This window comes from Toxoplasma gondii, chromosome VIII, assembly GCF_000006565.2.
Source record: "Toxoplasma gondii ME49 chromosome VIII, whole genome shotgun sequence".
In the NCBI taxonomy this organism is placed as follows: Eukaryota; Apicomplexa; class Conoidasida; order Eucoccidiorida; family Sarcocystidae; genus Toxoplasma; species Toxoplasma gondii.
The window spans coordinates 4,260,049-4,275,055 of NC_031476.1; the positions used below are offsets into that span (position 1 = coordinate 4,260,049).

Below are 15,007 nucleotides of genomic sequence, written 5' to 3' on the forward strand. Positions count from 1 at the left end.
ACAGGAGGAAAACATCACACGAAAGCGGTTTGTGCATTAACTGCACGAAAAGAAGAAAAGATCCCAAACATGGTATTGGAGAAAGGAGGTTTGTAATGACTGTAGCACCCCAAAAAACCATGTGTCCCCACAGCAGTACATGTCCGAGGAAGGCAGTGGCAATCTCTGAGACAGGATTATTTATAAGCTTTTCTTGGGAGTATATACCACGAGCTGGACTACTGATTTAGTTCTTGAAGATCATTGTTTACCGAATCCAAGTACGCCTTTTCTCCTCATATGTTAATGACAGATGCAAAATCCCTATCATATTTACTTGGATTAATCTTCTTACAAGCGGCTTCTGGTTTGATGGAACTATCCTGTCTCAGGGATGATTACTCCCAGTACGATGTTACTGATCAGACTAGCATCTGAGTAGTAGTTTTCTCTCTCTGTTGATACTAGTGATAACAGGAATCCATATATAACGCACGTTTTATGTTAACTTACTACAGACCATGGGAGCGAAGATAATCCAATATGTAACTTCGTTCGTGGAAAACAAAAGAGCTTTCACTGATTGTATTGAAGAAACGTGATTAGTTCCGATAGGCAGATCTCCTGTATACATAAATATCGTTGCAGAGTCTGGCAATTTGAGACAAAAACCCTTATCGTGAAGGCAGTGAAGAGAAGAGCAGATATGTTGCTGGCTCAGGACAACAAAGAGAAATTCACTGCCAGACGGAACACGGTAGCCTGAATCGTTAAGTGACGTTTCTTGTCAACACACCATCCCAATGTCTTACCGATTGTGACGCTTAGCATGAGCTGCTATCACTGACACTGCCAAACAACTCTAAACAACTGCGTCCAAATGGATGATTCGTTTCATATTAATATGAGTAGCGGCTTGCTGGGACTCAGGATCCACATGTCCCTTCAGTTGGTATTGTGACAGCCGGTGTGGCAGTAAGCATCGCGTTACATTGCCCTACAAACAATACGTCGAAGACAATTTGTATTTTGATTCGACTTCTTGCGGCAAGCGGCTCCCTGCCGCGTTGCCTTTCAATCCCATTTGTGCGTGGCCCACGAGCTGTAACGGCGCACAGAGGAACTCATTGTGGAGCTTTGATGAGTCGGTCATTATTTTAGCCTGTGGGAAGGAGGTGCCATGCAACCATGGGACTCTGACAGTCTCGAGAAATGACTTCCCTGTTGGATACTCCTCACTCTACCCGATAATCTTGCAGAAAATAACACAAGAGCTAACCGAGAAGAATCATCTGTGTCAACTGCCGCTGTGCAGTGAGAACCTCGCTGCGTGCATGCGTTGCGGATTGATGTTGTAGCGTTATATTGCTGTACCCCAGCAATGCTTACTTGTGAGAGGTTCAGGTGGCTGACAAATGATTGCATACCGAGGTCCAAAGAATAAATTACACAATCGTGTAGTCCTCGCCCAGAAACATTGTGCATCTTTTCAGTTCACCAGCCCACGATTTCCTAGTGTTGTCTTTTCCCTTGTCAAGTTCAGTAGAACACGTTCCTACTGGGAGTGCCTGCTTGATTCACGCTTTGAAGGGCTCTGAGGTTCTTTTATACCATTTTTGACGAAAAAATCCATCTGAAAAAGTTGTAGGCGAAGCGAGAGCTGTGGTCCCCAAGCAAGAACGTCGAACGTCGGGTATTTCGCTTCCATCGATTCAGCGCTGTTCACATAACTGAGTCACCGAAACATGATCTGCAAAATTAGTATTTTCTTGATGCCGGGACAATCGATAATGCTTCACCTGCAGTCCACCCATGACGTCGAGTAGGAACGAACTACACTGCGCGTGGTTCTCGGAACGAGGCAATTAAAACGTTTCCTTGCAGCGTTCCGCGATTTCGTATGGAGAGTAAAACTACAAAGGGTTTATTGTCTTCGAGCCCTGAATACGTGATGGCAAATCGTTGCTGCTCGCTTATCTGTCTCGCAAGACCATTTGCTATGGCCTCCACATGCAAAATCTTGCATAACCGATCATGAGTTTGTGTTTCGAAACCCGGCTAAGTCGTGAGTGTTTTCGTTCATTGACTTCCAGCGGTTGCTGAAGGTTATGACAAGCGAGTAGTCGCTGAGGAAGTGGGACATACAAGAAACCGTAAGTTTCTTTTGTCCTTGATACAAGATCCTTATAGAGACACTAACGATAGCAGCGAAGTTCAAGTCGCGCTTAAATGAACTGAAAAAAATCGCGCCCGACAAAAAGCGCGTTAACTGTACACGATATATAGTGCCCCACCAACAACAGCTTGTCAGTCAAAACGGCACCACTTCGGAACACTTTTGTTGTACGCCGTAGGACCTTTTCCCCTTTGTAGACTCTTCACTCGACACCAAAAAACTCGAACCATCTATGTGTTTGAAAGTGGCATATGAACATACTACATACTCTGCCACTTGAAGCGTCGACGACTCGAAATAACGGCCACATCAACAGGCAAGAGAAGTGTGCAGCAAAACGATCCCTCAAACCCCTCCTTTCTCTCCAAGATACTCAAAAACGGGCCACATCGAAGCGAGAGTTCCTCAAGCAAAAATGCCACAGCGGTCTATCTTCCCCCTTTTTATCTATAGAGTAAAATAGCGGAAAACACATAGACAAGAGGCCATCTTTTCAAATCTACAGAATTTGTTTTCTCTTCGCAGGCGAACCTCTTTCGGTGGGGTACGGCACTCGTGCTGTCTTTTTGAGTTGAAATAGTGCAGAGAACTACCGTTTCTATATGTGAAGAACGACCAAAGGCGGGGTCAGGATCCCCTTCACTTCACTGAAGCCGTAGTTCGTTCAGGGAGAGTCAACGCTCCTGGAGACGTGGACAGAAATGCACTTTCTGTGCATGTTTACCAAAAATTAACATGTTCAAGGTCCACACATTTACCTGTGTGCACGCATATATGATGGCCTCTTCACTCTACGTTCCTACCGACCGTATCTGCGATTCAGCGAAGCGGGACTTCGAGGAAACACCATTTCGCGATTTGGCTAGGCGCTTCCTTCACGCGAAAAACGCAAGCACCTCTAGGCGCGACCAAGCAGTTCCTGGGACAAGGGATGATGGCGAATGCGATGAACACCAACAGCGCGTCCCTGAAGGGCCGGCGGAAGCTTTACAGCTGCGGGATCAATCTCCGGTTCTGCGGCATTCGTTATGCACAGATCCAAGTTCCCCTTGTGTCGAGCGACAGCAGCGAGGCACTTGGACATGAGCTCGTGTTGCTGAAGACATAACATAAATCCTCCTCGCGCATTCCGAAAATGACGCCTGCCGCCCCGTCATAAAATATTCCCGATACAAAATTGCGATCCACAGCGTGTCACGAACATCGGCAAACGCACAGATACGTGCAGGCGTATGTACGCAAGCACATGGATTCCCTGTGCTTCGTAGTCCCTGACTTGGTACACATGCAGGACCATCCAACCAATTTTAAGTTTTAGGCACCGCAGCAAAACGGACCGAGGGGGAACACCTGGATGAAACCCTGCAAAGAACGCACCATGCGAAAGAAGCTGCAAGACCTCGCGAACTACGGGTCTGTCTAGCACTCAGAAATAACTGGAACACACAATGGTGCCAAAACTCGCGTCACCTCCCATCACTGGCTGTTTTGACACTTGTCTTCTAACATATGGGGTGCCTCCTCGGTGACCTCAATTTCACACGCTCGACTTTCACATCGAAAACTTACACTGTGGAGTTCCTCCACCGCTGGCGACTCGAGCAGCTTAAGCGATTTTGTGGTGACGTGGTACATCTTGCGCAGGCGACTGTACAACAATGAATCACGGCGACGTCATTTGAGGATGAAACTGCGTCCGTCAAGCGATGTATTCAACGCCCCCTTCTACTGGCACGTGCTGCACTTTCTCCACAAATTGTCTATGACCTCTGTACAGCATCACCCCGCTGGACTGCGTGAGAGAGAGGGAGAGCTAAAAGTGACGGGTTTCAACGGCAGACGACAGACGTTCTTCCACATCTGTTCTGTTTCAGGAGAATCATTTGAATTACTGTTACCACTCGTATAGACAGCCCCTTGCGAACTCCAAAACCATCGAGAAACGCTTTCTAGTTGGGGACGAAACAAAAAGGTCACGCCTGCATCGCAACACGTTTGAAAAACGCACTCGCATGTTTGATTGCCATAATTGGCCGCTAACACAGTCAGCCGAGACAGACTTATCTAACAGCGACAAGATACGACTAGCTGGGAACCACGATAGAAGCGAATCCTACCTGCAAACGGTCAACAGAGCTTCGCGTTCGTGAGTGCTGTCCCCAACGGAGATGACGTTCCAGCGTTTGCTCTCCATCCGGAAGTGACGCTGGAGTTCGTGCATGAAGGCCGCCTCCTGTATCAGCCAAAAATCAGGTCACCGTGAAGAGCAAGCGCACTGAGGACGCGAATTCTAGCGAAAAAGAAACAGGTGCCCCGGCTGTGCCTTTTTAGCCGCACTACACTGAGGGGGCCAAGAAGCTGTACGAAAACTGACTCTCAAACCGAAGAAGACGAATCAGAAAAGACGGAAACGTCGAAGCAGCAACTGAGACCTTTCAAATCATAGCTCCTCACACATGCCGGGCTCTTCTCCAATCCCAACTGTAACACCGCGAACTGTTGAAACGCTTAACTAGGCACAGGAGACATACACAGATTATCCCCTTGCACAACAGGCGCCTCGTTCAAATCGTCTCCTCAATGTGTATGATGTTTCGGACATCTTCGGCGGTAAGTCTTTGATTCCAGCCAAAAGTTCTCTCCCCACTTTAGCCTGACATGTCTTCGACTTCACTTGCCCCCCCCCCCCCACGGCCGCAACGTGCGTGTCTCACCTTCCACATGAAGGGCGTATTGCACCATGCGCTTTCGTACATGCTTCTGGCTGAGACAATGGGGAAGCAGTTGAGCATCTCGCGTAGTTCCGGGAGGAATTTGCTGCAGGATAGATCGATCCATCCACTCTCTGCGTTGGTGACGATGATAACTTGACCTAGACTTCTGGCGGTGAAGAGCGTCTGTTCCGCCCACATGGCTGTTTGCGCGAGCTTCATTCGCCACAGACAGACTTCGGACTCTGCACTCTCGAGCGTCAGGCCCTTCTGACTGATCCAGGAGCTCGGCAGAAGCGTGTCATCCCAGTCGAAGATGAAAACAGTTTCTTGCCGAGAGAAAGACTCCTCCGGCAAGCTGGGGAAGCACCGAGGCGAGGGGTAGGAACTCTCCTCGTCTTCGCTTTCGTACGTGTCGGACTCAAGAGATCCGCAGCTCTGCTCCTGGTGGCGCAGATACTCGAGAGAAGTGAACAGCTTCCCCATTTGCTTGTCCGCTGCATGCAGTTCGACGGCTTCCGCGTCTCTGGCTTGCCAGCAACAGGAGTTCTCCTCGAGTCCGCCCCCAAAGTCCACGTCGACTCTGCACACCGGACAGCCTCTCGGCGTTTCCGGCACAGACGAGGGAGCGTCCTCGTTCTCTTCCGTCTGTAGACGCGAGAGATTCGTGACATCGAGGGAACTTTCTGTCGGGCCTTCCTCCCGTTCATCCCGCGAGCGCACGAAGCCACAGCAACTGTCCCCGATACAGTCCGACTCTCCCCGACAGAGCGCACAGCCTCGCGGCGTCTCTTCGTTTGCGTCGTCCGTAGCCTCTTGGCAGCAGGTCGACTCATTCTCCTGAAGAATCGAGAGATCGCGAGAAGTCTCCTCGTCGTCGAAGTCGTTCTCCCCCGTCTTGTCCTTCGGCCTCGACACTGCAGGCAGACGACATTGGGAGGCCGCCTCCGTGTCCTCGTTCGACGCGTTCTCTAAATCATTCGCGTCCTGGACGACACTCACACGCCAACTCGAGTGGGCTTCGAAGAAAGCCCACTCGCTCTTTACGCATGCACTGTCTGCGCCTCTCGAATCCGCGCTCTCCTGTGCAGACGTGCCATCGTCTACACGGGTGAAGTCGCGATCTTCCGCGACGCAGGTGCTAAAGTCGTCGCTCTCGCCCTCACTTTCCCCCTCCTCACCGCCGGTGGTGACCACCGGGGTAGAAGTCACGAGCGTTTCACATGAGACTCCAGTCCTCTCCGGCTCTGTCGAAACGTCGCGCTCTACTTCGACACACATTTCCGTGTCCTGGTCGGTGCTGGACGAGGCTCGCGACGTCCGCAGGGAGGAAGCCATCTCGGGGGACAGACCGGACAACATGCTCGGAGGCAGCGAGGGTTTAGCGGAAACTCCAGCGCAAAGAAACGCGGCCTCCCCCGTTTCCTTCTCGCGGCTCTCGCCAGAGGACAGTTTCCCAGCATGCGCGTCGGCCGGCAAGGTCAGCGCAGCATCACTGGAAGGAGCGCCTGCGCCTGAGTCACAGTACGAAGCGACGGGCTTTGCGGCAGACGGCGGACACATGGTGTATTTGAGAAATGGTAAGACAACGTGGGCTCGAGTTCTGCGCAACCCCCAGCCAAACACGCGGCGGGAACAGACTGAGCGCGCGAGCGGAATGAGGACTCAAATGTCCGAGAAAAATGAACGCCAACGACGACAGTACCTTGGACTTTCGCGGTGTCAAGGAAAAAATCGAGCTGCGCAAGACATACCCGACGACAATCGCGCATTCCGGAAAAGAGCCGCTCGGGTCTCTGACCTAGAGTAAAAGCGCGGGGAAACAGCGACGTGGAAACGAATCAGGCCGAAAAAGCGACGATAACGGATGCTAGTCACAAAACAAGATGTTAATAAAATGCAGCCCCGCGGAGAGACGCAGAAGCGAACTTAGGCGGGCTCGCGGAGCTCGGTCATGTCATTCACGTCAAAAAATCGAAATCAGTGACAAGAACTTGTAGGAAAAAACGTTGGTAAATACCCCAGCAAATGCCGCGTTCTTCCTGAAGCATGTCTCACCAGAGTTGAGACTGCTCTTCCATTTTCGGGGGGAAACGCCGTGGGGTTGGAGGGCGCAAAAACGGAGCAGAGTCAGCAACTGTACAACTTGCTCAAACCACGAAGATCGGAAACGCTTTTCGCCACTTTTTGGCTACCGGAAGTCAAGAAAGCAGTCGAGCTACTCCGTTCGCGTCGATTCGCCGAATTCCCCAAACCCCGCACGACAGCCACGAGTCACGAAGAAACGACGTGGAACAGCACCGCGTCCACGCAGACCACGCAGCCAATAGGAAGACGGCGCTCTTTCAGGTGGTCGGCGTTCAAAGACGCGACACCGAACGCGTTTCCGACAAGATTTTCCAAAGCTGCGTCAGGTTTGTTCGCGAGCAAGGATCGAGTTCAAAGGGACAGCGCTAAGGAATTCACAATTTCGCAGTTTCCCTTACCTCTTCGCAACACTTTCCTCGCAGTTTCAAGAGGCGGAGCAGTGGCTAAGAATGCGCGGCTCCACCTCGATCTTCCGTCCGACCCCCCAAATCGCAGTTTTCCCGACAGACTACGCGCAGCCAGGAGTAGAGAAGCATGGAGCTCGATGTCGAGGCATTCTAAAAAGCCAAAAATGTGCATGCAAACTTCCGTTGCAAAAAAACGGATTGAACAAGTTCTGCAGCAAACCTGCCTGTCTGGCGATTTGCCTCGTGGAGGTCGGGTGGCACCCTCCACCCCGAATCGGAGCTGGGGGGAACGCATGCACTTTCTCACACCAAACCCCCGGCGAAGAAACCCCACAGCAAGACACGCAACCACTTTTACTGCCACGACACTGTTTTTCCACGCTGAACCGACTTTCGAGCGACAACGAAACGTTCACCGGGCTGACGAGCGCGCTACCGGGGGACTGAGGAGAACTGGAGCTCGACGGACACGCGCTTACGACTTCCTTTGTGTCGAGCCGCCGCGGATGAGAACGGACAGTCTGTTTCATGTGCCAAGTCGTGAAACTAGAAGAAACAGAGACTCCAATGCCGATTTCATACAAGCACTTCTGCATTACAGAAGACAACGCCTTGCGCTACGAACGCACACACCCGCGTGGACTAACAGCTGACTGCGAGGCAGGGTGGCATACCGAAAGGTTCTTGAAAAATCGAGACTACAAAAAGATACACCGAAACGTGTCTTCGCTTTGGATCAGACCGACGAACATGAGTCTCGTTTCGTTCACAGACACGCCTGCACTCGAGAGTAATACGAGCCTTCAGGCACCCGCAACACCATCAACATTGCGTGCAGATGGACCAGAGGCATGATGCAACAAACTGGTCATCCCTGAAGCGCCAGATCCACTTGAAGAATTCATCGTTCTGCTCATGCACACCCTTCTCCGACATAATCGTCCTCAACTCTTGAACAATTTCTCACAGCCGAACGCGATGGGTGGAGAAGGGCACGCATTCTACAAACTATACACAGCGTCTTTCTAGCGATCTTTGCTTCTCGAGAGTCAGTTGAGGTTCAGAATCCTTTCAGACACTAGTGAAAGAAAGAAAGCAACTGGAGCCCGTACACAGCGTGGCTGTACTTCTGGAAGGACAAGAATCTCGACGCCTTCGCGCGGCTGGAAATGCCAGCCACGGGGAGGAACAAGGGGGGGGGGGCCGGAGCTGTAACACAAACAACAAACCGTCCACAGTTTCCAAGTGAAGGGTCAGGTCCGCTCTTCACTCCCTCGGCAATAGAGGGAAATAAAGCAGGAAATCGGAGCCGATGCGCATAGAATGTGACAGCAGCGTCGGAAAGTGTATGCCGTTCTGTTCGGCTTGCAGAGGCATGCTCTGCGTGACCCAGGAGTATGCTCTGCGTGACGGGTGTGCTACTGTGGACGACGAGCTGCACAGAGGCAGGCCTGCGTCCGTGGAATGAACGTGGATGGGCGATAGAAAACAAGCAGGAATTTATCAGAAACACCAACACATTAAAGAAACTCTGACGAACATGTTACTCGAATAAAAAAATGAATGTGCTTGTTTTACGTGGATCTCCACGTGGGTCTGGTGACGCTTCTGTTGTGTAGATGCGCAGACGGGGTGAGATTCTCAGGGGCGGTTGTTCTCTTTTTCACCAGTCAAATGCTCAGTAAAAATATTGTTACTAAGGAAAGGGTCTTTTTCAACTTTGTTAAGTGCATCCGGTCGAACGAGAGTGAGCACGTGTGCCGTCGGGCGTGGAATTCCCGGGCACACATTACCGCGATACGGAAGTCTTGCCAACTTCTTTCTCCCGTTTCCTCCTTCCATGTACGTGACTTCCCGTTTTTTAACTTTCTTCTACAGGTTTCTCAGCCTCACTGGCACTTTCAAGCGCTTAAATCTCGAAAACAACTAGCCTAAACGGGTATGGGAGATTTGGGGTATATCTGTTCCGCGTGGAGGGTCAGGAGTGACAAGCACCGTTCTTGCCGTTACTCACTGCAAGTTTCCCGTGTAATTCGAGGACCAGCAGGCCACTCTGCATTGCGTTCCTTTGAGGTTAAACTGCCTTTCAAGGCGTGTCAAGATTCCATGCTTGCCTCCAGCTGCTTAACCCCGTTCTGTGTGACCTCCACGTGCTCGCGTGCTCCGCCTCGGCTGTCTGGGAATTCGCGTGAGTTGAGGGAACTTCTGTATTGGAAATCCCATTCATTGTGTCTGTGAACATGCACTCTTCGTGCGACGTCGACTCGGGAATGGAGGTGAAGTTTCCTTGAAAGAGTGGACGTTTGCCGGGCAATTCCACAGACTTCTTGGGCACACTGGTATAGGGGTTGAGCGCGAATTCGCGCATGCAAACTACTTTTTTTGTAAGAATGCGTGTGAACTTTTCAGTTTCTCAGCGATGCAGATCGAAGGGATCTCTGAAGGGAATGCACGCGCACGTAGTCCTGGAGGGGCGGCCCGTTGGGCGTCCATCTCTGGCGTCCCCTATGCTTCCCAGAGATAAGTCTGCTTTTGTCCGCCGTGCCCCGACTTGTCTTGGCTTCTCTCTTCTTTTGTCCTTCTTTCTACACGTTCCTATCTATGAGGGAACGTGTGGAGTTTCTGCCCGCGTCTTGGGCTCATGGGTGCCTCGACGGCAATCTTCCGATCCATTTTTCTCAACTTCTTCGCCTTTGGCATACTCTGCGTTTTCTCGGAATGCGGAGTCCTTTACTCCGGGGGCCCCTTTCTCAACCTTGACTGGCAAGGACCTGACACGCATGCAGTCCAGCGCCTTTCCGCCGTCGATTAGGAGTGCCGCGCAGCCAAGGCGTTCCTTGTGGATCAGAACTCCCGCGCTGCTTCGGGTCGATTCTCCAACTTACGCCGCATCTTCCATTTTCATTCCTCCCGGCGACGCAAGTGGCACTTTTCCAGCTGTTCCCTCCCTCATTCCAGCCCGGTCAACAGTCACAGTCGACCCACACAACCTCCGCAGAAAAAAGCCGTCTAGCGAAGTTCCCAGCTTCTGCTCAAGACTCCGTCTCTTGTGCGCGTTTGCCTCAGTGCATTCACGCAGTGGACGGAACACCGCAGCGAGTGCCGCCGCTTCAATTCGAGACGGACAGAACGGCTACGGCGCCCCTACGCCGTACCCTAGACCCAGGGCCCCGACGGCGGGAGACAGAGGGAATGAAGTATGGCACCTCGCAGCATCACATCGGGGGATCCAATCGCACAGACTCACCTCCATCTACACAGCAGAGAGGAGGAACACTTGGAACTCGTCGACGGAGTCTCCGTTGTCGGAGTCGAAAAGCAGACCGGAGGCGCACGAACGGACGGCAGCAGGCTCTTTTGGTGCGTTCAGGAGTCACCGGATGGAGAGACAGGGACGATACCCCGCAGGTGTGGAGCTGCTCAACTCTGTGGCAAGTGCCACTGGATCCGGAGAAGAGGCGAATCGAACGCGTTGTCACTGGGGATCTCCTGGTGAGGTCATGCAGAAGACTCGACGTGGGTGTTCAGGGACTGACATGGGGATAGAAGGGAAAGTATCTCTTCAAGAAACGCTAGGCGAGAGAGACGACCGAATAGAGGGAGAATTCGGTCACGACTTGTTTGCGCCTCTGCCCGAGTCCAGGTCGGAAAGGAAAGGAGATGCAGGAGACAGAAAGGCGAGGGAAGGCGAAGGAGTGTTGGCATTCTCTGGGGACAGCGGCTGCGAAGCCAGCACTGACATGGACATGCAGAACCCAAGGGAATGCAGCCGTAGGCGGCAGATTCTCCAGGGTGTCTCTGTGGAGCTTTCAGACAACATTTTCTCAAGGAATACACTGAGAGAGACACGTCGAGGTGAGAATCATATCTGCAGTGTGTACCTTGGGTGGCTGTCGTCACTGTGTGTCTGGCTTTTGATTGCCTTAAAAACGAGGAACGAGGGAACATGGCGGATTCGGTTCACCCGAGGAGTCGGCCGGAGACTGGAAACGACGTTGCTGTCTCTTCTTGTCTGCGCTCGAAGACGCGATAGCCACTGTCGGCTCATGCTCGAAATGCACTCACTGTAGACAAGGAACTCTGCTGTTTCTGCACGAACCGTCCACGGCCTTGTGTGTATCTACAGCAGTGTTCGATGCCTCATGTTTCTTTCCAAAGAAGCCCTCACACTCGTGAGAACGCGCTTCCAAGACGATCGCGTAGTGCCTGTTTTCCTCTGCGTCCCTGTCAGACTCGCCGATCTTCCCAAGGCGTCTGCTGGCAAGAGACTCGACGATTGCGAGACGACTTCGTTCTGCCGGTGCCAAGCTCCTCGGACACTTTCCATCGCGATCGACTGGGCGGTTCTGTCTGTCGAAACGGACAGGGGAGGCATTCCGCGCATGTTCAGCGCCGAGCTCCCTAAGTTCCTCTTGCCTCTCAGTTTCGACCACGGAAGAAGACTCAGGACGACCAGAGCAGCTGGAGAGAAAGATTTTCGTCGGTTTCTCTCCATTCCCCCAAAGATCATGCAGTGGGGCGGGGGGTTCGATCACTGAACATGTAGGAAGTGGAGACAAGCCCGAGGCGGGAGCTCCGGGGGACGGAGGCGACACGCGTGGTGGCGATGTAGAGAAGCTCCCTGAAGCGTCACTGCAAGAAATATTGCCCTTTTTGTGTTGCTTTAGGCCCTCAAAGGGAGCTGTGAGTGGCCAGGGTATCTTTCCTTCTCAGGTCAGTTTGTGCCCGACTCATGAGAAAGGAAAGGGGAAAACGATGTGCGAATCCAAGACCCCTGCAGTTGCCTCTGGTGCCGCAGAACAGAAAGCTTCCTGTGAAAACACAGAAGGTTTCGGCGAAGCAATCTGCGAATCTGCGTTCGTGCTCAACGATAGTGTAGAAACTAGCACATGTGAGGCGAGGCCTCATGTGGAGGCGCCTAGAGTGCCCGGAAAGCTCGAGGAAAGAGAATCAGCGGACATTTCGACTGGAGACGATGCGCTCCGCCCCGATACACTGTGGATTGCGGCGGCTGCGGTGCCAACGCTTTCGGAGGTCTTCAAAGCCATTGCAGGACCTGACGAAGCGGATCTCGTGACGCAGTGGCGAGAACACACAAACCAATACAAGAAGAACATTCAGAAGAGAGGCGAAGATGCGACAGAGGGGGGAAGCAAAGAACCGCAGAGAACGGGTACAGAGGTCCCTTCAACTGAACCCGCTGAGTGCAATGCCCCGCTAAGCTTTTCGACAACTTCACCGTGGCTGAAGACTCTGCGTCACTTGGACGACGCAGCGAAGGAGGGGAGCCGTCCCTTTCCTCGTTTAGTTCTCTTAAAAACAGACAAGAGAGTGACAGGAAGGGGCAAGGAAGCTGACGGCGGCGAAGTTGCCAATTTCCACCAAGAAAGGCCGCAGGGGGCGAAGCAGAATGCACCTTTCGAGAGCAACAGAATAGGCAAGGGGGTGGATCATCTGCCGAAGAGCTTTGGGGAATACGCGCCAGTCACAGAGGCTGTCGCCCCAGAGAGTTACATGCAGCGGAGGTGGGGAAAGTTAGACGACGGAGAAGCGCCCGAGGTGCCGGTCGTCAGTCTGCATGTTTCTGAGGAAATGAGAATGGGATTGGAACAAATGCAGGCTGCTGTCCAGGTCATCTCTGCTTGCGAGTCCGTGACGAATCTTGCACGCTTCGACGGCATGAGAGAGTGAGTGAAAGTTTCTATGCCACCGGCGGATGGGTCCCTCTCCGTAAACGGACTCAACCTAGATGTCGACTTCAGCTTCGAAGAAAACGTGGACACAGCTGAGAGATTGAAATTCAATATTCTTAGCTCTAGAAAGCGGTCCAGTAGGGAGACACTTGCTGGGCGAATGCGTTTGAATCACTCAGATTTCGCCGCTTTTGGACATAACCTCTGGGGCAAAGGATACTCAAATGCGTTACAAAAGGTTGAGCAGGTAGATGCTCTTGTTGCTTTTCCGTAGAATGCTGCCGTCGGAGTCTGCAGCAGGTCAAGTTCCCTAACGTGACCCTATCGTTCTACAGCGTGCAGAGCCCGTTTCTGTGGCCGACTGAGAAGGCATGGTCAGCTTCGTTTGACGATCTACTTTTTGCTTTGCAGTGCCGAAGAAGAAAACATGGAAGGCAATGACGCTTCACGCCCCTACTGGGTTTCAGTCTTGCGGCGGCGGTCCCAAGGCTTCACCGACGAGGCAAAGGAATGCATGCTTGCTGGTAAAGACAAGGAGTAAAACAGTACACAGAATCTCGTGGAACGTTGCAGAGTTCTTTTCTGAGATAAAATGGCACGGAAGTTCTGTTTGACGGTTTCACCCCACCACTGCGCGAGAGGTTTGAACGCTTCCTCACAGGAGACTCACGACTATTCCTTTCGCAGAAACGTAGCTTTCCTCAGTCTGGACAGCTGACGTGGAAGCCTGTGTCGACCTGCTCCTTTCTGCTTCCAGGTGCCTACGCTCTTTCGCAGTTTGCAGCCACCAAACTGCATGAGAAGGCGCTAGCGGTTCGCACTTCGCTTGCACAGGCTCTTTCTCGGGTGATCGATGAGTCTGAGGTTCTCCTTTGGGTTCCGCCTGCCAAGCAAAGTGCTCGGACTGAAGAAGTCCGGCATGCGTCTTCAGAACCTGCCCCTCACGCGAACCCCATGGGGACTGTTGGCAGGCCGGAAACCGAACCACCAAACAGGACACCCGCCGCTTACCTCGGCGAAATGTGGATGTACACTGCTGCAGACCTGCTGGGTCTACCTTTGCTTCAACTCCCCTGTGGCGTCACGCTGCTGGGGCCTGCTGGAACCGACCGAGAGTTGCTTGAGGTGAGTGCAAGCGGGTGGATCGCCAAGGGCACCTTTTGGGCCTGGGATGAAGTGTTGGAGCGTGCGATTCAGTGAGTCGGCGGTTCCAAGCGTATAGACAGTAGGCAGGGCCTCGGATAATGTCGCACAGTTGGGTAGAAACGAAATGAAGTGGGGACTCCTGCCAAGCTTCGTCACGTAGCCCAGAGGCCGTCCGCAGTCGTCTTGGACGCCCAGATGGCGTCTGCGTGGCCTGGCGAAAGCGAATGACCATACAGAGATCTAGACAAGAGATATTTTACATCAGATCTCTTCATTTGCGTCATTTCAAGTGCCCGAGAAAGATTGCACACGAGTTGGATGCCACAACATGACGCGAGAACCCGTAAAAACTGGGTGTCTCTGGTAGACTCTAACTTCACTGACGCGCTAGTATCACTCTTCTTTTCAGGTGGCACAGAAACTGACGAGCCCTCTCACGGAAGCTCGTCGGATGAATTTCTGGTCGGTATGACTCGACCAAGAGGTGTAACGGAGGCGGCCTTCTGATTCAGCAGCAGGACCAGCCTCCCGTGGGCGGCAATAGCCGCTGGTAACTAGAGTGGAGACGGAAAACTCCAAGAAGCTTTCGTGCGACTGTGGTACGCTGCCACTTGATGGTCTTTGCTACCTGTCTCTGCTGTCCATATTCGTGTTTACGAAAAGAAAACTGTTCGTTCGCGTAGGAGTTTCTAGTGTTTCAAGTAGCTGCCACAGGATGATGACGCAACAACCATTCTGTTTCTGTGCGCCAGTTTTGCTCCGAGGTACGGCAGCAGGAAAGTGTCATTGGAGCAGGGAAACGAAATG

General features: G+C 52.4%; 2 protein-coding genes across 2 annotated transcripts; one reads left to right on the forward strand and one right to left on the reverse strand.

Moving 5' to 3' along the window:
- Window positions 1-2,142: 2,142 nt before the first annotated feature.
- Window positions 2,143-7,542, reverse strand: TGME49_271960 (hypothetical protein). Its single transcript, XM_002365799.1, has 4 exons — window positions 4,870-7,542; window positions 4,273-4,388; window positions 3,725-3,803; window positions 2,143-3,251 (listed from the first exon to the last, which is right to left on the reverse strand). Exons 1-4 carry the CDS (start codon window positions 6,427-6,429, stop codon window positions 3,054-3,056), a joined length of 1,953 nt encoding a protein of 650 aa, XP_002365840.1. The 5' UTR covers window positions 6,430-7,542; the 3' UTR covers window positions 2,143-3,053.
- Window positions 7,543-9,727: 2,185 nt separating this feature from the next.
- Window positions 9,728-14,672, forward strand: TGME49_271950 (hypothetical protein; the record flags this gene model as incomplete). Its single annotated transcript, XM_018781639.1, has 5 exons — window positions 9,728-11,216; window positions 11,593-13,048; window positions 13,466-13,578; window positions 13,812-14,179; window positions 14,610-14,672. The coding sequence occupies 5 exons, from the start codon at window positions 9,728-9,730 to the stop codon at window positions 14,670-14,672; spliced, it is 3,489 nt and encodes a 1,162-aa protein (XP_018636675.1).
- Window positions 14,673-15,007: the final 335 nt, after the last annotated feature.